The 25,616-nt window shown below is 34.0% G+C and overlaps 2 protein-coding genes across 2 annotated transcripts; both read left to right on the forward strand.

Moving 5' to 3' along the window:
• Window positions 1-12,620: 12,620 nt before the first annotated feature.
• LOC131647212 (putative germin-like protein 2-1) lies at window positions 12,621-13,543 on the forward strand. The gene is made up of 2 exons (XM_058917124.1): window positions 12,621-12,796; window positions 12,918-13,543. Exons 1-2 carry the CDS (start codon window positions 12,679-12,681, stop codon window positions 13,460-13,462), a joined length of 663 nt encoding a protein of 220 aa, XP_058773107.1. The 5' UTR covers window positions 12,621-12,678; the 3' UTR covers window positions 13,463-13,543.
• Window positions 13,544-19,393: 5,850 nt separating this feature from the next.
• On the forward strand, window positions 19,394-20,276 carry LOC131647213 (putative germin-like protein 2-1). Its single transcript, XM_058917125.1, has 2 exons — window positions 19,394-19,525; window positions 19,644-20,276. The coding sequence occupies exons 1-2, from the start codon at window positions 19,408-19,410 to the stop codon at window positions 20,186-20,188; spliced, it is 663 nt and encodes a 220-aa protein (XP_058773108.1). The 5' UTR covers window positions 19,394-19,407; the 3' UTR covers window positions 20,189-20,276.
• The last annotated feature ends 5,340 nt before the right edge of the window (window positions 20,277-25,616 follow it).

The following is a 25,616-nucleotide window of genomic DNA, read 5'->3' on the forward strand; positions in this document are numbered from 1 at the left end:
GACAGGTACTAATCTTGCACACTAAGGACATCGTAAGAACACTAACCACATATATGCAGACATAAGGCTCCTAAATACACAGACCAATTCAAATCATATTATTATACCATAGCCTAACTTACTCATCCTTTTTGCTCTTTTTCATTCAGGCGCAATCACATTAAGCCCGTTATCTCCACACACTTATAGCAGGACAACCGATTAGTGACTCTGATCCTTTTGCACGGGGTTCCGGTACTTGCGTGGCATAACCCTTTGCTTACTCAGATGTAGTTGCGGGGGATCGGACCGTAATCCTCCCTACCAAGTTCAGCACCAGAAACCGCTGAACCAACTAACAAAGAGTTTTGAAAACTTTTTTTTTTAAAGATTACACAACCGTTGGGTTAAGTGACCGGGTGAGGATCACCAAACTTAGAAGGTGTATAACCTTTTTCTTTTCTCTTTTTTTTTCTTTTCGGAACATTCACTTATATTCATCGGCTTCCTGCGTAAAGTGTGTGAGAGATGGTGCCGACTGCTGAAATAAACTACTCAAGAGCTGTCAAAGAATGAGAAATTAAGGCTAAAACATAATAACAAATTCAAATCAATTTCCGTATGCAGGAGACTTACGGTGTTAGAGCGATACCGATCTTGTGAACTTTTCCCAAGTCTCCGCAAACCCGACTCAAATCAGTGTGTAGCCTAAAACTTTCAAGAAGATGCATTTTTTTATTGAAATTAAACAAAATACTAACACACAAAAAACAATTAAAACACACAATTTCCTCCCCCACACTTAAACTAAGCATTGTCCTCAATGAAAAGACATTACTAATAAAGTAGAGAGAAGGAAAGAAGGACTCCCTGATCAAGTTGTAGTGTAGTCAGGTGCTTCTAAAGAAAGCTCCTCTATGCTGACATTTTCAGGCACCGAACTTTCATGGAATAACTTCAGCCGCTGCCCGTTAACCTTGAAGACTTTGTCAGTACCTGCACTTTTTATTTCTACTGCACCATGAGGGAAAACATTAGTAACAACAAAGGGGCCAATCCATTTGGATCGAAGTTTCCCAACCATTAGCTTAAGGCGGGAGTTAAACAGTAAAACCTGTTGGCCCACAGAAAATTCCTTCCTAGAAATCATTTTATCATGAAAGTGCTTAGTTTTTTCTTTATAAATCCTAGAGTTCTCATAAGCCTCTAATCTAAGCTCTTCCAACTGTTGCAATTGGAGTTTTCTTTCAATACCTGCTTGTTGCATCTCCAAATTACAACTCTTCACCGCCCAAAAAGCACGGTGTTCTATCTCAACAGGAAGATGACACGCCTTACCAAAAACAAGTCGATAAGGAGACATCCCAATGGGTGTCTTGAAAGCTGTCCTTTGAGCCCAAAGTGCGTCTTCTAGACGACGGCTCCAGTCTTTCCTGTTTGGCTGCACCATTTTCTCTAAAACCTGTTTGATCTCCCTGTTTGAGATCTCAGCTTGCCCATTAGTCTGTGGGTGATATGCAGTAGAGACTCTGTGCACAACTCCATACTTTCGGAGTAAGGCTTCCATGGTGCGGTTACAGAAATGAGTGCCTTGGTCACTTATGATAGCTCGCGGTATTCCAAACCTGCAAAAGATATTAGACCTGACAAACTCTGCAACAACTTTAGAATCATTAGTCCTAGTGGGGATAGCCTCCACCCACTTTTAAATATAATCAACAACAAGTAAAATGTAAAGGAAACCAAATGATACAGGAAAAGGACCCATGAAATCAATTCCCCATACATCAAATACCTCACAGAAAAGCATAGGCTGCTGAGGCATTTCACTCTTGCGAGTGATGTTTGTACCTGCTATCTGGCACTCTTTACAAGTGCGATAAATCTCAAAAGCATCCTTAAAAATAGTTGGCCAATAGAAGCCTGAATCAAGGACTTTTCTTGCAGTCCTTTGAGGACCGAAATGTCCGCCGACTTGAGATGCATGAGAAAATTTTAAAATAGATTCAATCTCATTGTCGGGGACACATCTCCTGATTACCTGATCACTACCAAACTTCCATAGATATGGATCATCCCAAACATAATATTTGGCATCACTCTTGAGCTTGTGAACCTGTGATCTAGATGCACCTGTAGGAAAAACACCAGCAACAAGAAAATTAACAATGTCAGCAAACCAAGGTGTAATCCCATGCAAAAGAAACAACTGCTCATCAGGAAAGTCATCCTTAATAGGAAAAGGATCTTCATCTCTCTCTATCCTGCTCAAGTGGTCAGCCACTAAGTTCTCAGCTCCACTTTTGTCTTTAATCTCAACATTAAACTCTTGGAGCAGCAACATCCACCGAATCAATCTCGGCTTTGCATCCGGCTTCTTCAGCAAGTACTTTAAAGCTGCATGGTCAGTAAAAACAACAACCTTGGAACCTAGCAAATAAGATCTGAATTTATCAAGAGCAAAAACAATAGCTAGCAGTTCTTTTTCAGTGGTGGTGTAATTAGACTGTGCAGAATCTAAAGTCCTAGAAGCATAGTAAATAACATGGGTAGCCTTGTCAACTCTTTGTGCAAGGACAGCCCCAACTGCATAATTGGAAGCATCACACATAAGCTCAAAAGGAAGTGTCCAATCAGGGGGCTGAATGATGGGAGCGGAGGTCAATGCTTTCTTCAAGAAGTCAAACGCTTGTTTGCATTTGTCATCAAAATCAAAAGTGACGTCATTCTTCAACAAGTTCGACAGCGGAAGAGCTATCTTGCTGAAATCCTTGATGAAACGCCTGTAAAAACCTGCATGACCAAGAAAAGAACGAATCTCGCGAATGCAAGAAGGGTAAGGCAGTGTAGAAATCACATCAATCTTAGCAGGGTCAATAGAAATTCCTTTTTCAGAAATAATGTGACCAAGAACAATTCCCTGCTCAACCATAAAATGACACTTTTCATAATTCAACACAAGGTTAGTCTCGATGCATCTTTCTAAAATCAAGTTTAAACTGTTCAAGCATGCATCAAAAGAAGAACCATAAACAGTAAAGTCGTCCATAAACACTTCCATGCAATTTTCAATAAAATCAGAGAAAATTCTCATCATGCATCGTTGGAAAGTGCCAGGAGCATTGTAAAGGCCAAAAGGCATCTTCCTGTAAGCAAATGTACCGAATGGGCACGTGAAAGTGGTCTTTTCTTGATCTTCAGGTGCAATATGAATCTGAAAGTAACCTGAAAAACCATCAAGAAAACAATAATGTGATTTACCAGCTAGCCGTTCAAGCATCTGGTCAATGAACGGCAAAGGAAAGTGATCCTTTCTAGTAGCCTGGTTCAGTCTCCTGTAATCAATACAAACTCTCCAGCTGTTCTGGACTCTAGTGGGAACAAGTTCATTCTTTTCATTTTTTACCACTGTGAGTCCAGATTTCTTGGGTACAACCTGCACTGGACTTACCCACTTACTGTCAGAGATAGGATAAATGATACCTGCTTGCAAGAGTTTGGTTACCTCTTTCTTTACAACATCAAGAATCAAAGGTTTAAGCCTCCTTTGGGGCTGCCTTACTGTTTTCGCTCCATCCTCAAGTAAAATCCTGTGCATGCACATCGAAGGACTAATACCTGGAAGGTCGGCTAATGTCCACCCGATTGCTTTCTTGTGCCTCTTCAATACCTGCAAAAGTCTGTCTTCTTGATTGAAATCAAGGTTAGAAGAGATAATAACAGGAAGTTTTTCATTATGCTCCAAGTAAGCATATTTCAGGTTCCCAGGGAGCTCTTTTAGCTCTAAGGATGGGGGCTGCTCGATGGATGGAAGGCTTGGGGCAGCCGGGATGTCAAGAGCATCGACGGTAAAAACAGCTTCATCGGTAACAACTTCACCTGTAGAAAATGTATCAGGCTGCAAGGAAGCCTCAATCTCAACACAAAGGACACAAACGTTAGTGTCAGTGCAATCAGGACATGAATAATTATCATCAAGATCAGAGAGAGATGGAAAATTAAGTGCAAATAATTCAGAACAACTCTCATCAACTAATTCAGAAATCAACTCAATATTAAAAACCGAATGCTCCTCCACAGGGTGTTTCATGGCATCGAAGATATTAAATTTTGCGACGATGTCACCAAATTCCATGGACATCGTTCCATCATCAACATCAACTTTTGTCTTCGCCGTTTTCATGAACGGTCTGCCTAAGATGATGGGAGCTCTGCTTGACTTAGTTTCTCCTTCCATGTCCAGAATGTAAAAATCTGCAGGAAAAATTAAATCGTTAACTTGAACGAGGACGTCTTCCACTATGCCGGTGGGACGTGCATTGCTCCTGTTCGCCAGTTGAACGATTAAACCTGTATGCTGCATGGGACCAAGACAAAGGTTATTATAAATAGAAGTAGGCATAACATTAATGCCCGCTCCTAAATCAAGCAAACAATTATCAAATTTCTTATCCCCGATGGTACAAGGAATAGTAAAAGTTCCCGGGTCCTTGCACTTTTGTGGCAAGACCTGAGAGATGGATGAAACACTTTGTTCGGGCTGAATGAAAGCAGAGATGCTTCTTCCCAAGTTGACTCTGTCACTTCCTTTTACTTTTCTCTTGTTTGTACATAGATCCTTCAGAAACTTTGCATACCTTGGAACTTGCTTAATCACATCAAGAAGCGGAATGTTTACCGCTACTTTCCTAAACATATCCATAATTTCTTTTTCTTTGTCTCCCTCCTCAATTATTTTATTTTTCAGAACTCTATGTGGGAAAGGAACTGGTGGCACATACTCCTTTTCTTTATTTTTTTCAGTTCCGACCACAACAGAAGAAGGAGAAGAAAGCTCAGCTGGAGGAGGTTCAGAAGAAGAAAGTTCAGAAGTTACCTCAATGATTTTTTTATTTTTTTCAGGGGCTGGTTCTGTAACCTTTCCGGATCTCAAAGAAATAGCGCTCACATTAGCATTACCATTCGGATTGACAACAGTTTGTGCTGGAAGTTGGTTCGAACCTTGAGCTTGCATATTATTTATTTGAGTAGCAAGTTGTCCCATCTGTGTGGTCAAGGTCTGAATGCTAGTGTCGGTTCTTTGTTGAAACTGAAGGTTGTTCACGGCCATTTGCTTAACAAGATCTTCCAAGGATGGTCCGGAAGTAGTAGCTGGAGGGGTGTGATGTGGCTGGGGTAATGGAACGGTGAGCTGTTGTTGGGAAGGCTGCTGATTTCCATAACGAAGGTTGGGATGATTCCTCCAATTGGGGTGATATTTGTTGGTGGACAAGTCAGGAGTGTTGTTGTACCTGTTCTGGTTGTAAAGGTTGGCTGCATAAGCTTGAGGCAGCTCGGTAACAGTATCATCTTTCAGAAGAGGACATGTATCAGTGGGATGATCATGAGCTGTACAAATGCCACATACAGTTGCTGTTTGAGGTTTCGCTACTGCAAGTTGTTTGACTAGAGCGGTTAGCTCATCAAGTCTGGTTTCTAAAGCTCTGTTCGAGGAACCTTGAATTTGATGTACACCCTTGGTTTGGACAGAATTGGTTCGAGTGGTGAACTGCTGGGAATTTAGGGACATATTTTCAATGAGGGCCCTGGCAGCAGCTGGAGTTTTGTCAACAAGTGCTCCACCACTAGCAGCATCAAGAATGTTTCTATCCATAGGTAACAACCCCTCATAAAAGTACTGAATGAGAAGTTGCTCGGTAATCTGATGTTGAGGGCAGCTTGAAACCAACTTCTTGAACCTATCCCAGTATTCAGCCAATGACTCGTTGTCTTGTCTAATGCCACATATTTCTTTTCGGATTGAAGCAGCTCTAGAGGCAGGAAAGTATCGCTCCAAGAACACTCTCTTCAGAGCATTCCAGCTTGTGATTGAATTCGGTTCAAGATCATATATCCAGTCCTTAGCTGCACCCTGCAAAGAAAAAGGAAAAGCACGAAGTTTGATATGATCTTCAGTGATACCTTCGGGCTTCAATGGTGTAGAGCACACCACCTGGAATTCCTTCAAATGTTTGTGTGGATCCTCACCTGCAAGACCATTAAACTTTGGCAACAAGTGTATTAAACCCGATTTTAATTCAAAAGGAACAGCCACAGCATCATATTCAATACACAAGCCATTATAATTAACATCAGGGGCTGCAAGTTGCCTTAGAGTTCTATTTTCAGCCATTTCAAAAGCAAGTTCAGAATCAGAATCAAACAAATTATGCAAATAATCAGACTCAGAATCAGACTCAGCTATGGTCGGTGAAGGTGAACTATTGCTAGCCTGGCCTGCTCTACGAAGTGTGTGCAAGGTTCTCTCTACCTCAGGATCAAAAGCAACAAGTTCAGGACAAGAAGACCTAGTAGCCAGGACTAGTGCACAGCAAACGCAGCAACAATCGTGAAAATGCCAACTATGTCCCTAAAACAAACACAATGAAGCAAATCGATTAAAAATAATTCAAAAAAATACACTGACACCGAAAATAATCTAATGACGTAAAAATAGAATTTTGGTATTTTTTTCGGAATTTTTCGACTCTATGAAAACAGAAAATAAATCATTAAAAATAGTAAAAAGGCTTTTTTTCACACCTAACTGTCGGGACAGATTTTCGAAACGGTGAAATTTTCCCAAAAACCGATTTTTTCGACTCTAGAGGCGTTATGGCCGAAACCGCGAGGAACCTATGGCCAAAACGCACAAACACTACACCTAAGACTATAATATCAGTTAATATTCACAAGAGTCCCCGGCAACGGCGCCAATTTGATCCGCTGTCGTGCGCGGATCAAAACGAGTTATTTTTAAAACGTAGTACAACGACAATGGCTCGAGTCGTATCGCAAGGATTCTTGATTTTATTAACTAAATGCAAAATCGAAATAAGGGGGGGTTGGTTTGGTGATCGAAAAAGTGATTATCAAAAGCAATTATTGAAATAAGCTGTTTTGTGAAATAAGTGATTATGGGATAAGTCAATCTACCGATCCAGTTCCTACCAATCATCGATTATTATAAGATCACTATCCTAAGCGGATTCCAATCCCGTTCGATTACAATATAATTGACAAGCGCAACAATATTATATGAATTATATTACCCGTTTTCCGAATTAAGCATTCGGTTAAACATACAGCGGTTAACGATTAAGCATACGGTAAAACGCGAATAAATTGGGAACATAGATCAATCGAACCAAACAATCTACTCTATGAATAATCAGATTAAGCAAATGATAAACATACAGTCGAATTGAAGGAATAGGAATTAAGCAAAATTATATTAATCTCATAGTAAATTGGAACCTGAATACGGCAGATTAACCAAAAGTGATTAGTTCGCCATGGATGGTTCGTACAAGCTTCAAGAATAAAATCGTGAATAGTGACAGTGAATAGTGTTTCGGCTGCTGCCCTAGGAGAAACTAAGACAACCCGTTTTACAATCCAACTGGGTCAAACATACGACCCAGGCCCAAAACCAAATTGACCCGAAACTAAATTAAAAACTAGTGCTGCAACTTCAACGAGATTTCTGGCCCTGCTACAGTCCGATTCTGACTTCGACTCCAACATAAGAAATGTAGCCCTTTCTCTTAGCTTTCCGTCGATTATTAGAACGCCTCAATCGGACTCCCGGAACTCCAGTTATGATCGTTTCCGTGCAGACTACTAAAGCTGAAAAATAAATACGAAAATCAAATAACAATAAAAATAAATTAAAATATAAAAACTTAATAAAATAGAAAAATAAACAAACCAAACCATAGAAATGCCTAAGTACAAACATAAAGGAATGTGCATCAAAATGCACTGATCAGTTATCTATGTAAATTTCTGGGTCCAAACAACCAGGGAATGACATAGACGTCACCTTCACACCCTTAATCGAAGATTTAAAGTTTTTGTGGGAGAACGGTGTGGAGGTTTATGATGGGTATAGGAAAGAAAGTTTCAACTTGAGAGCGATGTTGTTTGGAACAATTAATGATTTTCCAGCATACGGAAGTCTATCAGGGTACCTGCATGATTTTATAATTTACCTAAGTTATATGATTTTTAGGTACCTGCTTAAGAGTCACAACAAGTAAGCCAGAAAATTAGTAGCGTACCCAACAAGAAAGGGGATCTTCCAAGAACCATGGCAAGAAAAGCTTTTGTACCTCGACTCCGGATGTGTCTTGAAACACTTGCGGGGACATCATATGTGAATGGTGTTATTCGTCAAATGGATATGGAGGAAGGTATCTTTGGTTTTTCTTACTTCGAAACAATTGCAAAAGAGGAAATGAACAGATTTTTCAGCATACATAATTAGGCATCGGTGTTGTACACTCATACATCCGGTAAAGCAATCAATCTATTATTTAATTAGTCGAACAATTTATTTACACATTTCAATGAAAATAGTCTAATGTTTATTATGTTTTTATTTAAGGTTCTTGTATGAAAAATTGATGTGCGGGAATCAATTGTCAAACAGATTCCATTTCGTGTCTGCCTCCCGTGTCAACGGAGCGTCAATTGTTAAGGATCCATATTCAGTAAGATATCACTTAGTTGAGAGATATCACATAAAGCTTGTATCTTTTACCGTAATAATATTATTTCTGTAGGGTTAGCACTTCATTCTAAGTTCATTCTAATCTTTTGTATTGAAAATTTCCATCTAAACTTTTGTTTTAATTTATAGGCGTCACTGGTTGTTGGTTTCTATTGATTCTTTCAAAGAAGTGGTGTATTATCTGAATTCGGTAGATGGTGATTGGACAAATTATCCAGATATGAAGTTAATGATTGATACGTAAGTGAGATTGTTCTAAATATTCGTGTGTATTTGTATATTTAATTATTTATGTGAGATTGTTCTAAATATATGTTTTTATTTTGTTAGATCAATACAAGTATTTCTCTCTCAAAGAGAAGCTCGAGTATCACGGTATAGATCAAGCAAAATTACATGGATCAAAGTTAAGGTACATTAATTTTCACAATTTTGCTTATAATAGTGATGCTACTTGATTAAACAAGACAACTATACATTCTTATTTGTTTTTCTATGTAGTGTGCTCGTCATCGTAACAGTATAGATTGCAGATACTTTGTTATGAGATTTATGAAAGAAATCCTTCATTTGAATCGAATAGAGATTGCAATCACGGTATGGATTTATAACTTACGATTTATTTAATATTTATCGGATATTTCATATAATTTATTATTTTTAACTATCATGCATATTATGTTTTGTTATGTAGTACTTTGATGAATACAAGTGTGCTCATTACACGAAAAATAAATTGAAAGAAATCAAGGAGGAATTGTGTGAATACTTTATTGAGAAAAGAATCATATAAGGTATTGGAAATTGAAAGTTGTTATGAAAAATTAGGTTTAATTGTGTTGGAGCCAAGTTAGTTTAATTGACCGTGTTGTTTGCAGGACCTTTAATTGTGTTGGAGCCAAGTTAGTTTAATTGACTGTGTTGTTCTGTTCATACTTTGCAGGACCAGGACTGTCCGCTCGTCAGATTTTGGCGATTTCGGGCTGATTTAGTTATTGTTAGGGCTGATTTAGTTATTGTTAGGGATGACTTTGTTATTGTTAGGGCTGATTTTGGTTCTGTTGCAAACATGTGAATTGAATTATAATGATGTATATATTTTGAATTATAATGGTATATAATGGTATTATAATGGTATATAATGCTTTTATTTTTGGTATATAACGACTTCTTTGTTGAAATAAAGGCTCGTTGAAATGTAAGGCTTGAATTACAGGTTTATGGGATTATTCCCAAAAATATGCTTTCTAAAAAAGAAAGAATAGGCAACGCTTTTACATAAAAAACGCTTAAAATGTCATTTTTTACGTGAAGCAAAGAAAGCGCTTTTTTGAAAAAGCGCTGCCTATAGTACACAATATAAAGCGCTTTTTTTTTTCTTCTGAAAAAGCGCTGCCTAAAAATGCCAACAGAAAGCATAAAAGTCTAGACAAAACGCTGCTAAAGGCCTACTTTAGAAAGCGCTTTTCTAGGATAAAGCGCTGCTACAGACCTACTTTAGAAAGCGCTTTTCAAGGAAAAGCGCTCCCTAAAGTATACATAAGGCATCACTTTTGCGTAAAAAAAGCGTTGTCTACACCTACAGCAGCGCCACCATAGGCAGCGCTTTTAAGCGCTGCTAAAGGCCAAAAAAAGCGCCTTCTTTTCCCTTTTTTGCCGTAGTGAAAGTTGGGATTTGTTCATTTCAACATTTAGCTAGTGACAACCGCTCAGACAATAAACTAGTGGGATCAAGGTGGATTTTCATATACAAAGACTTGGAGTAGGTTATTATGGATAACAAGGCTATTGGATCAAGATCATTAAGGGTCTTGTGTTTATTAGCAGTTTGATTATTTGCATCAACAGAGGAAACTACTGTGTGATATTTCATTGCAATAAAAATGCTTGTATCAAAGGTATCAAATAGTGGAAGATCGTGATTATTTCGTGATGGTTTTAACACCATTGAAGAGTGGAGCAGGAGGAGCGAGGACGAACGCCGTACCACTATATATCTCTGTTTATCTTTTCTTTCTTCCCTTATCTCCATTAATTTTCTGCATTCATTACTATAACTATAGCCTTATTACATCATTTGTATTTTATTTAGGTTAGAATTTGTTTATAGTGATTTAATGTGTAAGCTTGAAATTTCCTTATCTCGTGATTTAATGATTTTGTTGGATTAATTTATTGAGATGCTTCCAAACTCTCTTAGTGTTGTGTTTTGCTTCTGCATATTTTAAAATATTTGATTTTGTTTTATGTGACCTAAAATGTTTTTGGGATTGTCTTTTAAGGGATAGGCTTGTTCAACCCCCCCCTTTTTCTTGACATGTTTGTGTCCATATTCTCACCTAACAATAACTTTTCAAAAATGATCCCAAACGATTCAGTTCTACTTCAAATCAGACTGTGACACGGATGTCGGTCAAGGATACTTAAGGCTTACCTCGACTCTTCTAGGGCTCGGCTAAGCCTTGGGGGCAACTATTTTGGACCAACCAAAGACCCAATTGGCAAAATGCCCAATCTGTCTCAAGCCCACTCTACTCGACCCAACATATAAAAATAGTTCACATGCGATAAGAAGGTACACAATCTCTGATATTCAATTTCACTATACTAATCCTGAACCATGAACAACCTTGAACGTTGGAGTTCTAACCATGCAAATCCACCCCGCGCCACCGTAACAAAGATCGGAGCCACTGTTCAAGAACAGCGGTTATCAAACTCTCATCATTTTTTATTCCTCCGCGGAGCTTAAGCATCTATTTGTTGTTCTCGCACTAAGCAATTACAAAGAATTTTTGATAAAATTTCAAATAAAAATTTAGTTTGAATAGTTGTTTTTAGTCGTTTATTTTAGATATTTCATTATTTAATTAAAAATTTTGGGGATATTAAAATTTTATAAAATCACTTCAATTCAAAGTTATTTCAACTAGCTTTTCGCAAAAATTATTTTTGAAATACCACTTTTTGATAAAATTGCGGTTTTGACTATATTTTGATCTTCAATAATGTATGTTTATATTATAAGATTTCAAAATAAGTCTTTTAATTTATAAAATACGAATTTGAAAAAACTTTTAATATTTTAAAAAATATTTTATAAAAATCATATTTTAAAATTAGAAAATAAACTAGTTTTTTAAAGTTAAACAAACAGCCCCCCCCCCCCCCCCCCCCCCCCCCCCCCGCGGCAATTTCACCTATGTAAAACCATAAACCAACCATACTCACCCATACCCATTATCTTCATTTTCGTTTAAGGATGCTCAAATTTGGGTCAATCCGATTCTTCTTGTCTGCCCTTACTGATAACTGTGAGCTTCGAGGCTCAAACCTAGATGAAGATGCCCAACCTAATAATCATGGTTTTAAATTCGGTCTGCAATTGCAATTGCGACCACAATATAACTAATGTGTTAGTCTCTACAACTGCATCGGACCATAATCGTGGTGTGATTTAAGATCACGCATACAACCATATTATAAACCATATCAAATAATCTTGACCATGTTTGTTTAGCTATTTTATTCAAAACTCAACATTTGAGAATATCAAAACTCTTTTTTCTTTTAATATAATAAAAATTCATAACTTTAATTGTTTCTTAACTGTGTATTTCAAACACCTTCCGATCAAAATTAACGTTGCAACGGTCACTATGTGCGTAAGAACAACCGTAATAAACACAATCGCAACTACATACATATACATAAATTGCAATAACCAAAATCGCAATCCCATACATCAACCACAATTTAAAAGCATATGCTAATAATATTTTAAAAAAATCAAATGCAACCACTAACTCTGAAATACATTTTCAACTTGTTACATCATCAAGGATAAAAAACTCTTATGTTCAATAAGTCCTTTCTGTAATTGACTCTATCAATAACTTGAAGCGCGGGTGACAAGTTATTCATTAGAGGAATTAGTAGCATGTAGTTAAATATTAATTGAACAAGTATCTTATAATAATTCAAATAGACATTTTTACTAGGTCTTTAAATGTATTTTATATGTAAATATATGGAATATTTCAATGCTTAAACTTCTTATAAATAGACTCTCTCTATGTCTCCAAAATATAACCATTCATAAACATACAGAAGCAAATATACAACAAACAAACAAAGAGAGCAATATGAAGAATAGTTACTTGATTTTTACAGCCTTCATGGCCTTAGCATCCTGTGCCTTAGCATTTGATCCCAGCCCCCTACAAGATTTTTGTGTAGCTATCAATGACACCAAGGATGGTGGTATGCATATATAATAATGTTTATTATGTTCATTAGTTTTTTTCTGCTATGCAATAGTTATGGTTAAGCCTTTGAAATTTATTACAGTAAATCAATTTAATCACTCATATTTGATTTGCAGTGTTTGTCAATGGAAAATTCTGCAAAGATCCAAAACTTGCCACTGCAAATGATTTCTTTTTCTCAGTGAAAGAAGGAAACACATCAAATTCACTAGGCTCAAAAGTGACACCGGTTGCGGTTAATGAGATATTAGGATTAAATACTCTCGGTATTTCTCTTGCTCGCATTGACTTTGCACCTAGGGGACTAAATCCTCCACATACTCATCCAAGAGGCACTGAGATTCTTATAGTGTTGGAGGGTACTCTCTATGTTGGTTTTGTTACATCTAACCCACAAAATCGTCTCATCACAAAAGTACTCAACAAAGGAGATGTGTTTGTGTTCCCTATCGGTCTGATTCACTTTCAATTGAATGTGGGATACGGAAATGCGGTTGCCATTGGTGGACTTAGCAGTCAGAATCCAGGAGTTATCACAATTGCTAATGCTGTATTTGGATCTAATCCAAAAATTTCTTCAGAAGTTCTCACAAAGGCTTTTCAAGTGGACAATAAGATTGTTGACAATCTTCAGAAACAATTTTGGTTTGACAACAACTAGAGTTATTGCAAGTTGTGATATGTACTTGTAGTACTTAATTTATCTGAATTATTGAATAAAAAAGTTTGCTTTCTATATTGTATCTGTAGCATTTTTTATTTTTTTTTATAGAAAACAATCTCATTTATTAGATGAAAAAGAGAGAGTATAAATATAGAGAAAAAAAATATGTTAGGACATTTTTCATCTACACATTGACAACATCACTAATAATTAAGACTAACAAGCTATGAACATTAAAAAGCTTTGAGAGGATAGAAAACGAAAGGAATGTACCAAACCAAAACTTTAATCCAATCAACCTAGCAAAGTTCTTCCACAAGAGACATGGGAGTTTTGGAACTCCAATCTTTAAATCTATTCAATTACGGATCATATCTTTAGCTTTATCACGCTCAAATCAATTATTCGATTTCACAATATTGATTAATCTCACAACTAGTGAATGAAACAATTGTTGACTAAAAAGAGGAGTTTGATTTGCCACATCCCTAGTAAGATTCTTACTCAAAAACATATTTCCGTCGTCCAATCTTCTTTGAGGCATTTCATTAAATACCTTGAGCACAAGTTTAAAACAACATAAACCTAATAACAACAGACCCAACAAAACAAACCAAACAAGAAAAAATAGAACCACAACAAAACAAGTACAATAAAATAAACTAATACATGAACACACACACACACACATAAAATTCGGGCTTTCTTATCTTCCGGTGGTGGCGGCTCCGGTGGAGGTGATTTTGGAGTTGCAAACGATTGATGGTTGGTGGTGGAGAGGAGGAGGAGCTTGATGGAGGTTGGAGGAAGAGGCGTGTATGGATCTAACATGAGTGAGGGTTTTAAAGGAATGAAAAGAGAGGAGCAAAATCTTACAATGAGGGAGGAACCTCCATTAAAGAGGAGATGACCACCATAATGGTGGTGAATAGCTTCCATGAAGGAGGAGGAACCCCTACAAGAAGGAAGGTGACATCCATCAAAAGAGGGGAACATGGGGAACCCTAAGTTTAGAGAGAGGAGAGAGCTTCTCTCTCTAAGCATCTTATATATTATAAAATATAAAAAATATGTGGTTTGAACTGTATGTTATCCATCAAGAGAAGAGTTTAATTATACTCCATATAAGACTTTGGTGAAGTCAAGTACAAGTTGTTTGTAAGGCGGAGTTGAAAGTTGTTCAACTTTGGTGAAGTCGTGTAAAGACTTTTCATGGACAAACACTACGCCAAAAATGGGAAAGGCAGCACACCATAGATAACACTTCTTTCATGAAGTGCTGCTATAAGTTAAAAAAATTTAAGTTATATACTAAATTAATAAAAAGCGCTGCTAAATACATTGTTAAGAAAACGCTTTCTTGAAAATGCTGTTAAAGGGCATACGTTAGAAAGCGCTTTGTGAAAGCGCTGCTAAAGGGAATAGATTAGAAAGCGCTTTATTAAAAAAAGCGCTGCCTTTTGTCATTATATCTAAATTCTAAAATTAAAACACTATCAAAACACGATACTTTATGCAACTCACCTCTGTTCTGCAACAGTGCTCACCGTTTTCACCTCCGTTCATGACCGTTCTGCTCCGTTCACGGCTGTTCTGCATCTGTTCTCATTGATTTCACATTTTTCACCTCCGTTCACATTCGTTAACCTCCTTTCACCACCGTTCATGGTAGTTCTAGCAACTATTCACCCTCGTTCACGGTGTTCTGCAACTGTTCACGGCCTTCTCCTTCTCTGCCTCCTCGCTTATCACCGTCACTGCATTGTCGAATTCGGTTTCCTCTTTCTAAGGTAACATACTTAATGTATTATATTATTTTATGTAGGAATTTCATTTTATTCTGGCTTGCGTTTTCAATTTTCTCCATGAACGTTTTGTATCATTTTAAGGGTTTAGTAAGACATTTATATTTTCGTATCTATTTTCTCCATGAACGTTTTCTCCATGTCATTGTGTTTTGTTTGGATGATTTTACTGTAATTTTTTGGTAGATTAGGTCATATTTGAATTGCTTCAATTTTTACTTCTCATATGAAATGTGGGAAACTGGTATTCCCACCTCATTGTTTTCATGTACCAAACACCCTATGGAATAGCTGAAAATCAAGTGTCTAACCGAATCATAGACCCAAATAATAGTTTAAGAAAATAAAATATATAGGTCCTTTGATTGAATCAGTTTGAAAGTGGTGTCGTTTTGTTTGATTTTATGAGTAGCATGATATGTTGAATTGTCAAGGAACCGATTTTGTGTTGAACTTCTTGTAACTCATTTTGAAGTGTGAAGTTTGGTACTGATTGTTGTTTCTTTTGCGTATGTCATTAGTTTATTTGAATGTTTTTGATGAAAGGTTAATGCTATTGCTACGATTATTCCTATTGAAGCTAATCGAGAAACCTTTGAGGCTATTCTATGTGTAAGTGTTTAGTCGCGTTTTAATTTCAATTGGAATTGTTAGTGAAGTAAGGTTCCTTTATGATTGTTGGTGATTACAAGAAAAGAAGTAGGTTGGCTTATATTCATTCAACTACTAACTCTTTAGCTAGGCCATCACCATGTGATGCAGGATCATTCTACATTCAAGTTCATAACATTTATGGTCAAGCAATCTCAAGTATACTTCTGGTATATATTATAAGCTATCGGATATTACAACGTACTGCAACTCGCTTTTGCTTTGAATAGTTCACAACCAAATGCAACTGGTTGTGATTCATTTCATCATTTCTATGTTGATTGGCATGGTCCCCTCTTTCAAGATATGGGATCTATCATATATTACTTTACAAAGACAGTGAATAATTAATTATTTGACTCCATCATTTAACTCGCGTTTTAATTTCAATTGGAATTGTGAGTGAAGTGAGGATTCTGTGATGGTTTAATGTCAATGTCGTGTTTATTCGCGTAGATTATGACCGAGAAACCATTCGGGAAAGCCATGTTGTCTTTATCATCACATTAAATTTAATTTAAAAGTGTGCTTCGTTCTTGCTTGTGTTGAATTCGTTCGACTTAGAATATTTTGGTCATTTGAGTCAGTTCCGAACGAAACTTGTATATCACACTTATTTGTTAATTCATTTTGAATTCATTTGAAATTAATTTCATGATTCGAACCAATTGGAATTAATGATCGTATTCTTGATTTGGTTGGTTTGAATCGTTGGGTTTTAATGTTATGAAGTTGTGCCCTTATGTGGTGTCATGTCCCTCTCCTGAGCTTTTAAGCAAAGAGTTGAGTATTGTTCTTGGTTGAAGCTTTTAAGCAAGACTAAGTATTTTGTATTGGAAGTGTAATCTTCTGGTTTAGTTATTTTGATACAGTCACTGGGATTGGGATTGTTTTATCATTGAGGTGATTGATTTTAGGAAGTGAGAGGGGGATCTCGTATCTAGAGGGCTCTAGGTAGAAGTTTCATAGGATAAGAATTAGGCGAGAAGTTGTAAACTGGAATTGTTTAGGCTTTGAACTAATATTATCATAGTGAATTTCCTTCTTGGCTTGGTAGCCCTAGAGTAGGTAACGGTTTACCAAATTACGTTAACAATTATCTGCGTGATTTATCATTCTGCAATTTATTTTTGCATAAGTTACAGTTTTGATATATTGGTTATGTCTGTCAACAGATGTTGTAACATCTATGTTGACATTATTTTCTGATGTTGGGGAATCAATATTAACATGTTTAAAAGTGCCAGAATTTCAAATACCATGAAATTTGCAAGGACTATTGTCACTTAGTCCATCGACTCCACCTAATTTTATATCCTTAGTCTTAAAATATTCTTTACAAGGCTAGAAGTGATATGAACATCATGAGTCTGTGACATAACTCTTTTTTATCTCTAAAATTGCCAATACTAGCGCACAACACTTTCATAATCTTCCTTATTTTAAGAAGCTATAATTTAAACAAAATCATCCCTACCGTCTTTTTTGAAAAAAATTCTTGAAGTGACCGTTTTTTTTTTTTACAAATGAGGCGTTTTAACCCTGACTTATCAAAACCCCTGGATTTATGCTTCCACCCATTCCTCTTGAAATACTTAAGGCTTTACCACTATGACCACTCTTCAAATATTTCACCTTTAGTAGCTTCTTGGATCTTACAGTCGCTTGGACTTCATCTAAGGTGATAATATCTTCCTTTTCATAAAGAAGAGAATCTTTGAAGTGATCATAGGATTTGGATAATTAGATTAACAAGATTAGATCCTTGTTCACATCATAAAAATTCACCTAAATATTTTCCCTGTCATCAATGATATTCTGTCAATTTCTCCGTAATGGATTTGTTATATACCATTCAATGTGAGAATAGTTATTATTTTAGACACAATCTATGAGCCAAGTACTTATCATATATAATGTTTTAAGCTTGTTCCTTATCAAAGCCACAATCTTCTCCCTAGAAACATCCCTTTAGACATTATCCATGAGGAACAAGATAATGGAATTCTTGGGCTTATCCACCATCCCATTCGTTTTTGCTTATGTTAGGAGTGCGGAAATTCAATGCTCCCCCTTCAGGACTTTTACACGCCTCTGTTGAGATAAGATTACTTGCATACTCACCTTCGACAATCCAAAATCATTGTCTTTAGAAAATATCTTGATGCCCCATTTAAAATCCATGATGCTCACATGCAAATTTAACCCCTTTTCCCACAGTGGGAGCAACTCGATGTAAAATATGCCTATATTTAACCATATCAAGATCTTTTATGTGTAAGACAAAAAACAACGGAAACCAAAATAATTGATGTTAAGTAAAATTAATCAATCTTCTAAATAATATTAAAAAATCCACGCAACCAAGAATAAGATAAAAGACGAGTACACAAAATATTCTTGCATTGTTTGATTAAACCAGTATAATATGGGGATAGAATACCTCTTTGATTGACTATAATTTGAAAATTGTTAGAAGAGATTACAAGATGAATTGCATGAAGATAGCTTTCAAAGTTCTCATGAACAAATCTTATTTTCTATTCAATTATTTCTCAATCTCTACGACTTTTAATATATGAATCATACAAAACCACAATGTTTAGAAGTGTTTCTCAATTTTCAATCCTCTTAATTATCCCTTAATGTCTGTCAATTTCAAGAACATTACGAGTTCTAAAAACTTCTACCCTTATTTATCTAAGTTTTTCTAATAAACTTCCAATGTGTACCAAAAAGCTCTTAACGAGATCTTTGGATATACCTCGTGTGATTCAGCTGACACATAAAAACAATGACAAGATGACATGAACTTGTCTAACTTAACTAAGAAATAATAAGTGTTATAAAATATCTAGCCAACCAAGATCTCAAGAGGTAAAAGAAAAGTTAATAAATCTCTTATTCCTTTCCATAAAAAAAAAAAAGAAAGAAAGAAGAAATCTCTGATTCCATGTCATGTCCAAACTCAACAAACCATCCACTGATCATGTTTGGGTCTTCAATGCAAATATCTCTTATTCGAATAAATCTTTGTAATTTTTTTTTCTTTCTTTTTACTTTCTTTTTTTCTCTTTTCCATTCAAATTGTTCAGTTTGTTTTTACATCAAAATATTTAAATTAAATTATTTCACTTTTAACTAAAGTTTAAATATAACCAATTTTTAAATATATCAAAGGATTAATATTTAAAAAATCAACACTAACTACTAACTCTGTAATACAAATTCAACTTAGTACAACATCATGGACACCCTCTTATGTTAAATTAATCCTCTCTTTAATTGACTATATATATTCATAACTTGACAAGTTATTCATTTGAAGAATTAGTAGCTTGTAATTGTTAAATATTAATTGAACATGTATCTTACTAATTTCGATGCTTAAAAATTCTTATAAATAGACTCTCTCTATGTCTCCAAAATCACATCATTCATAAACATACATAAGCAAATATATAACAAACAAACAAAGACAGCAATATGAAGAGTAGTTACTTGATTTTTACAGCCTTCTTGGCCTTAGCATCCTTTGCCTTAGCATTTGATCCCAGCCCTCTACAAGATTTTTGTGTAGCTATCAATGACACCAAGGATGGTGGTATGTATATATAATAATGTTTTTCTGTTCATTAGTATTTTTCTGCTATCATAGTTATGGTTAAGCCTTTGAAATTTATTACAGTAAATCAATTTAATCACTCATATTTGATTTGCAGTGTTTGTCAATGGAAAATTCTGCAAAGATCCAAAACTTGCCACTGCAAATGACTTCTTTTTCTCAGTGAAAGAAGGAAACACATCAAATTCACTCGGCTCAAAAGTGACACCGGTTGCCGTTAATGAGATATTAGGATTAAATACTCTTGGTATTTCTCTTGCTCGCGTTGACTTTGCACCTAGGGGACTAAATCCTCCACATACTCATCCAAGAGGCACTGAGATTCTTATTGTGTTGGATGGTACTCTCTATGTCGGTTTTGTTACTTCTAACCCAGAAAACCGTCTCATTACAAAAGTACTCAACAAAGGAGATGTGTTTGTGTTTCCTATTGGTCTCATTCACTTCCAATTGAATGTGGGATATGGAAATGCGGTTGCCATCGGTGGACTTAGCAGTCAGAATCCAGGAGTTATCACAATTGCGAATGCTGTATTTGGATCTAATCCAAAAATTTCTTCAGAAGTTCTCACAAAGGCTTTTCAAGTGGACAATAACGTAGTTGACAATCTTCAGAAACAGTTTTGGTTTGACAACAACTAGACTTATTGCAAGTTGTGATATGTACTTGTAGTACTTAATTTATCTGAATTATTGTTAGTTTTGTTTTTTGACATAGTGTGATATTTATTTTAAGACTATACGAAAATAATATGTAATGTAGGATGTACTTGTATTCATATTTGAATCATTTGAATAAAGAAGTTTGCTTTCTATATTGTATCTGTAGCATCTTATTCTTAAATATAAAAAATATTCAATTTTAGCATTTGCAACGTTTTTGAGAAGTGAAGAATTTCTCATATTTAATGGTAGCTTGTATTAAAAGAGCCAAAAGATAATGACTTATATTCTGCTTCTAATATCAACACAGTTAGCCCATGCATAAGCAACCCCAAAAACTGGCCAATAATTTTTGGAAAGAATAATCCTCTTTCCTGATTGTACCCCTTTTCCATAAACCTTGTCTTATATAACTCTCAATAGGCCTTATTCTTGATTTTATACACCCATGTACTTTCAATAGGCTTCGCATGGATATGAAGATCAACAATAGCCCTAGTTTTACTCTGTCTTAAGGCGTGCAACTCTGAGAAAGATTAGAATAAGAATGTTTAAGTAAAGGTTGCTTATTGTTATTTATGGAAGAATATTCATTGTCATTGTTGTTTTCGGAAATTTCTACGCGAGGAATGGATTAGTTGGTAAAGTAGAACTAGTGTTGGGTGTATGTAAGGTTGGGTTTAGGGTCATTTTGGTTAGAGGTATGGACCATGGTATAGGGCTGGCAATGAATCAAACCAACTCAAAAATAGTTTGGAACTCGGTTCGACAATTAAATCGTTAAACTAGGCTCATGAACCAAATGAGCCGAATATAAACTAAAAACTAAGTTCGTTAACTAAATGAGCTGAACTTGAACTATACATAGTTCGTTAGGTTCATGAGTTAACTCGATTATATATGAGATGAACTATATTGTCTTTAAGAGTAAGTTTAAATATTTGTTTCAAATCTTAACCCTATCTTTTTTTTTTTAATCTAATAGTTTTAATTGATAATTTATATTCTCAAGAGAACAAATTATTTTTAAAAAAATTATACATATATAATCAACATGTATAAATTTCAGTCTTATAAATTTTATTTTATTTCTATATTTTTATTTTAAAAAATATTAATTTTTAATATCAAATATATATATATATATATATATATATATATATATATATATATATATGGTTATATTTACTCCAAGAGTAAGTTATTATAACTTACTCTACATCTTGACCATTTATTCTTTTCAATCTAATGGTTAAAAATAATTAGAAATAATTTTCTCTCTCCACATTTAATTACTTATGATTTTTAACCATTAAATTGAAAAGAATAAATGGTGAGGATTTGGAGTAAGTTATAATAACTTACTCTTGGAGTAAATATATCCCTCCTCATATATATATATATATATATATATATATATATATATATATATATATATATATATATATATATATATATATATATATATATATATATAGGGTTAATACCTATTTTCCCCCCTGCCATATAGGCGACATTTGAAAAACCCCACTGCAAAAAAAAAAGTTGCAAGAATTCCCCTAACATTTGAAGATTCTCTCATTTTTTACCTTCATCCCATCCAGTCAGCTAAAAAGCTGACGTGGCTTGTATTTTTTTTATTTTTTTATTTTTTTCGTTGACTGGATAGCCCATGTGGCTTTTTTATATTATTTATTTATTATTTTTATTGCCAAGTAAGCATTTTTTATTATATAAATTTAGTTTAGATTAGAAAGCATCCAAAAATTTCTCTTGGTTTGTCTTGGGTGGGAGTTGAACCCACAACATTAGTTTCCCAACACAATGGCTGAAACCACTAGGCCACATGATACCATTTGTAATATTTGTGCTTGGAATAACTTTTATAATATGTGATACCATTTGATTACTTGTATTAAATTTTATTACTTGATTTCAATTATCTTTTTACTATTACTTTATTTTTTAATTATTTATATTTTATTTAATTTACAACGCATGTTTTTATTTAATATTTAAATATATTTTATTTAATTTAATACGTTTTAATCATTTATATACATATTTAAACGAATACAATTTAAAACTATAATTAAAAAAAAATATTGTTGTAAATATTAAAATCAAATAATAAATATTAAAAAAAAAACATTTTTGTAAACTAAATCATTATAAACTAAAAATATTTTTATTTGGTTCAGTTAGTATAATAACGTTAACTATTAACTAATAATTATTAATTTAAATATTAACTATTAACTAATATATTACTTTATAAGTACATAATTTTTAAATAGTAATTTAAATATTAGTATTTAAAAATATAAACGATATTTAATATAATTATTTTAGTTTATACTAACTGAACAAAATAAAAATATTTTTATGTTTTATATAATAATTAATAATTTAACATCAATATACTGTAAAAATTTAATGTTAAGAATATTAAAATTATTTTAGAATTAAATAAATTATTTATATAGATACTATTTATATAAAATAATGTAATTTAAAAAATATTGTAGCTATTTAAATAAATTAAAAATAAACTAAATAAATTATATTAATATATATTAATTAATTTAAAACTATTTTAATTAATGTAGTTAAATTAAAACTAGTAAAACCTATTTAAATTAAAACAAGTTAATTTAGTTTATAATGATTTAATTTATAATGATTTAGTGATAATTAATATAATTAATGATTTAGTTTATAAATTAATTAATATAATTAAATATAATTATTTTAGTTTATACTAACTGAACTAAATAAAAATATTTTTAGTTTATAATGACTAACTGGTTCAGTATCTAATAAGTATTACAAAAGGCACCAATAAATCAACCAAAAACGTGCAGCCTAGTGGTTGTACGGATTTTGTGTAAGCAATGGGTCTTGGGTTCAAGTCCCATTGAGACCATCTTTTTAAGCTTTTTATATTTATCATTTTAACAACCTATATTAACAAAAAATAAAAACAAAATAAAATACATGTGTCATTAAAATAAATAAATAAATAAAATAAAAAGCCACCTGGGCATCCACGTCATTAGAAACAATTAAAAAAATAAAAAAAATACATGCCACGTAAGCATTTTGGATGACTGGATCTGACGAAGGTTTAAAATGAGAGAATCTTCAAATGTTAGGGGAATTATTGCAACTTTTTTTGTGCAGGGGGGTTTTTCAAATGTCTACATCTTGACCATTTATTCTTTTCAATCTAATGGTTAAAAATAATTAGAAATAATTTTCTCTCTCCACAAATAAATGGTGAGGATTTGGAGTAAGTTATAATAACTTACTCTTGGAGTAAATATATCCCTCCTCATATATATATATATATATATATATATATATATATATATATATATATATATATATATATATATATATATATATATATATAAAATAGACTTAAAAAAATTATTTTTAAGTCCGGGAAATAAGCGAGTTGAACCTAACTAGTTGAACTGAGATGTTCGTGAACTTCTAACAAATCGAGTTTGAGCTGGAAAAAAAGTTCGTGATGAGCTCGAACTCGAACTCGGCCAATTCTTAACGAGTCGAGTTTGAGCTGAAAAAAAGTTCGTGATGAACTCGAACTCGAACTCGGCCAATTCTTAACGAGTCGAACTGAGCTGAGGCGAATTCGACTCGACTCGACTCATTTCCAGCCCTAATAGTATGATGTATAGTAAGTATAGTGGAAATGGGGGTTTGTGTTTTGGTAAGGAATAAAATGATCATAGTAAGTTATGTCTATTGAAATGAAAATATTTCTGCTCTTGAGATCAAATAAATGTTATTTCTGCTCTTGAGATCAAATAAATATGTTCTTTTTGTTGGGCATGTAATTCTATATATTAGAGGGGTGAATTGTGTGTTTGAAAAATGTTGTTTGAAGACAAAATCATTTGAAAAGTTAGAATTTTAAAAAATTTGTTAAAACAAACAAGTAAGAAAGCAGCAGAAAAAATATAAATGAAAAGAAATGCAATGAAAAGAAAAATAATGTAAAGGAGATGAGGAAAAGAGAAACAACACCGGAAATTCATACAGGTTCACCTTAATAACTTGAGAGCTTTCAATAGAATATGCTCACAAACCTTATTTTATAACAATATAAAGTTTTTCAATAGTTAACTTCCAACCAAATCAACAAACAGAGATTAGAGTGATTATCCTCCAAACAAAATAGAGATTTTGCGCGGACTGATCTCAAACAAAGATAGAGTTTTATATTGACTATCCTCTGAACTGAACCAGGGTTTTACACGGGCTCACCTTCAAACTGAGATGATATTTTATACAGACTAATATGGAAACTACTAAGATTTTATACTAGGTTGAACTTAGGAACCAATGTGCGATTATATATAGGGTAATCTCAAACCGGTAGAACTTTTACACATGGCTGAGATTAGGAACCGTTGAGGAGATTTTAATGGATGATTTTCACGAACCAAAAGAGAACTTTTCTTCCAAAAGAAACTCACGAACTAAACAGAGACTTCCCAAGACAATCTCCCAAAACAAGCAAGAGCTTTTACTAGTTTTAGCTCATAACCAAACAAATTCTTACAAAAGAATATTTTACTCAAGAGATAATACACTATTGGTAACTTACAATTAAGACTTTTCCAAAAAAAATGGTCCTCACTTCGATACAAGAGCATGCATTCTCGAAGCACTATTGCAAAATATACGTGAGAAAATGAGTGATTTATAGAAAAATATGAGAGAGTGAAAAAGTATGATACAATATCATTTTCTAGTTGAAATGAAATTATAGAGAGGCTCTCTATTTATAGGCCATATTGTGATTTAAATTTGGAAACAATCCATGGGTGAAATGAATGTCACAATCAATTAGGTCAATTGATTATTACACCTAAATATTCGATTGTTCAAGCCGCAAATGTAAGGTTTTGATATTTAGTTGTTACTAATCATTAGGAAACTGTCCCCATCGATTTTAGGCTCAATAAAAATAAAATAATCAATAAGATGATTAGGCAAATCGATTGTAAAAAGCCCTCCTATTGATCAGACAATCCCTTAATCAATTAGCTAGTTTTTAAAAACAATTTTAGGTGGTTTTGACAAGAAAAGGTAGACTTCTCAAATATTTTTAGAGTATGTGTGATTTTTCCATAAAATTTCCAGGATTTTTTGTGCTTTTACAAGACAATGGTCACTCAGACGGACACGAACACACGAGCTTTCGCACTTGCTTTCTTTCACAACTTTGAAGCTTCAAATCTTAGCATTGTTATCTTTGACTTTAGTATAACACAAGAATCTTGAATCTTATAGCTTGATCTGACTTGGGGCGCCTTCAAGTTGATTACCATTATCAGAGAGTTGAGAGAGCAAACCACCGGCGAACCTCGAAACA

Source organism: Vicia villosa, linkage group LG2, assembly GCF_029867415.1.
Source record: "Vicia villosa cultivar HV-30 ecotype Madison, WI linkage group LG2, Vvil1.0, whole genome shotgun sequence".
Lineage (NCBI taxonomy): Eukaryota > Viridiplantae > Streptophyta > Magnoliopsida > Fabales > Fabaceae > Vicia > Vicia villosa.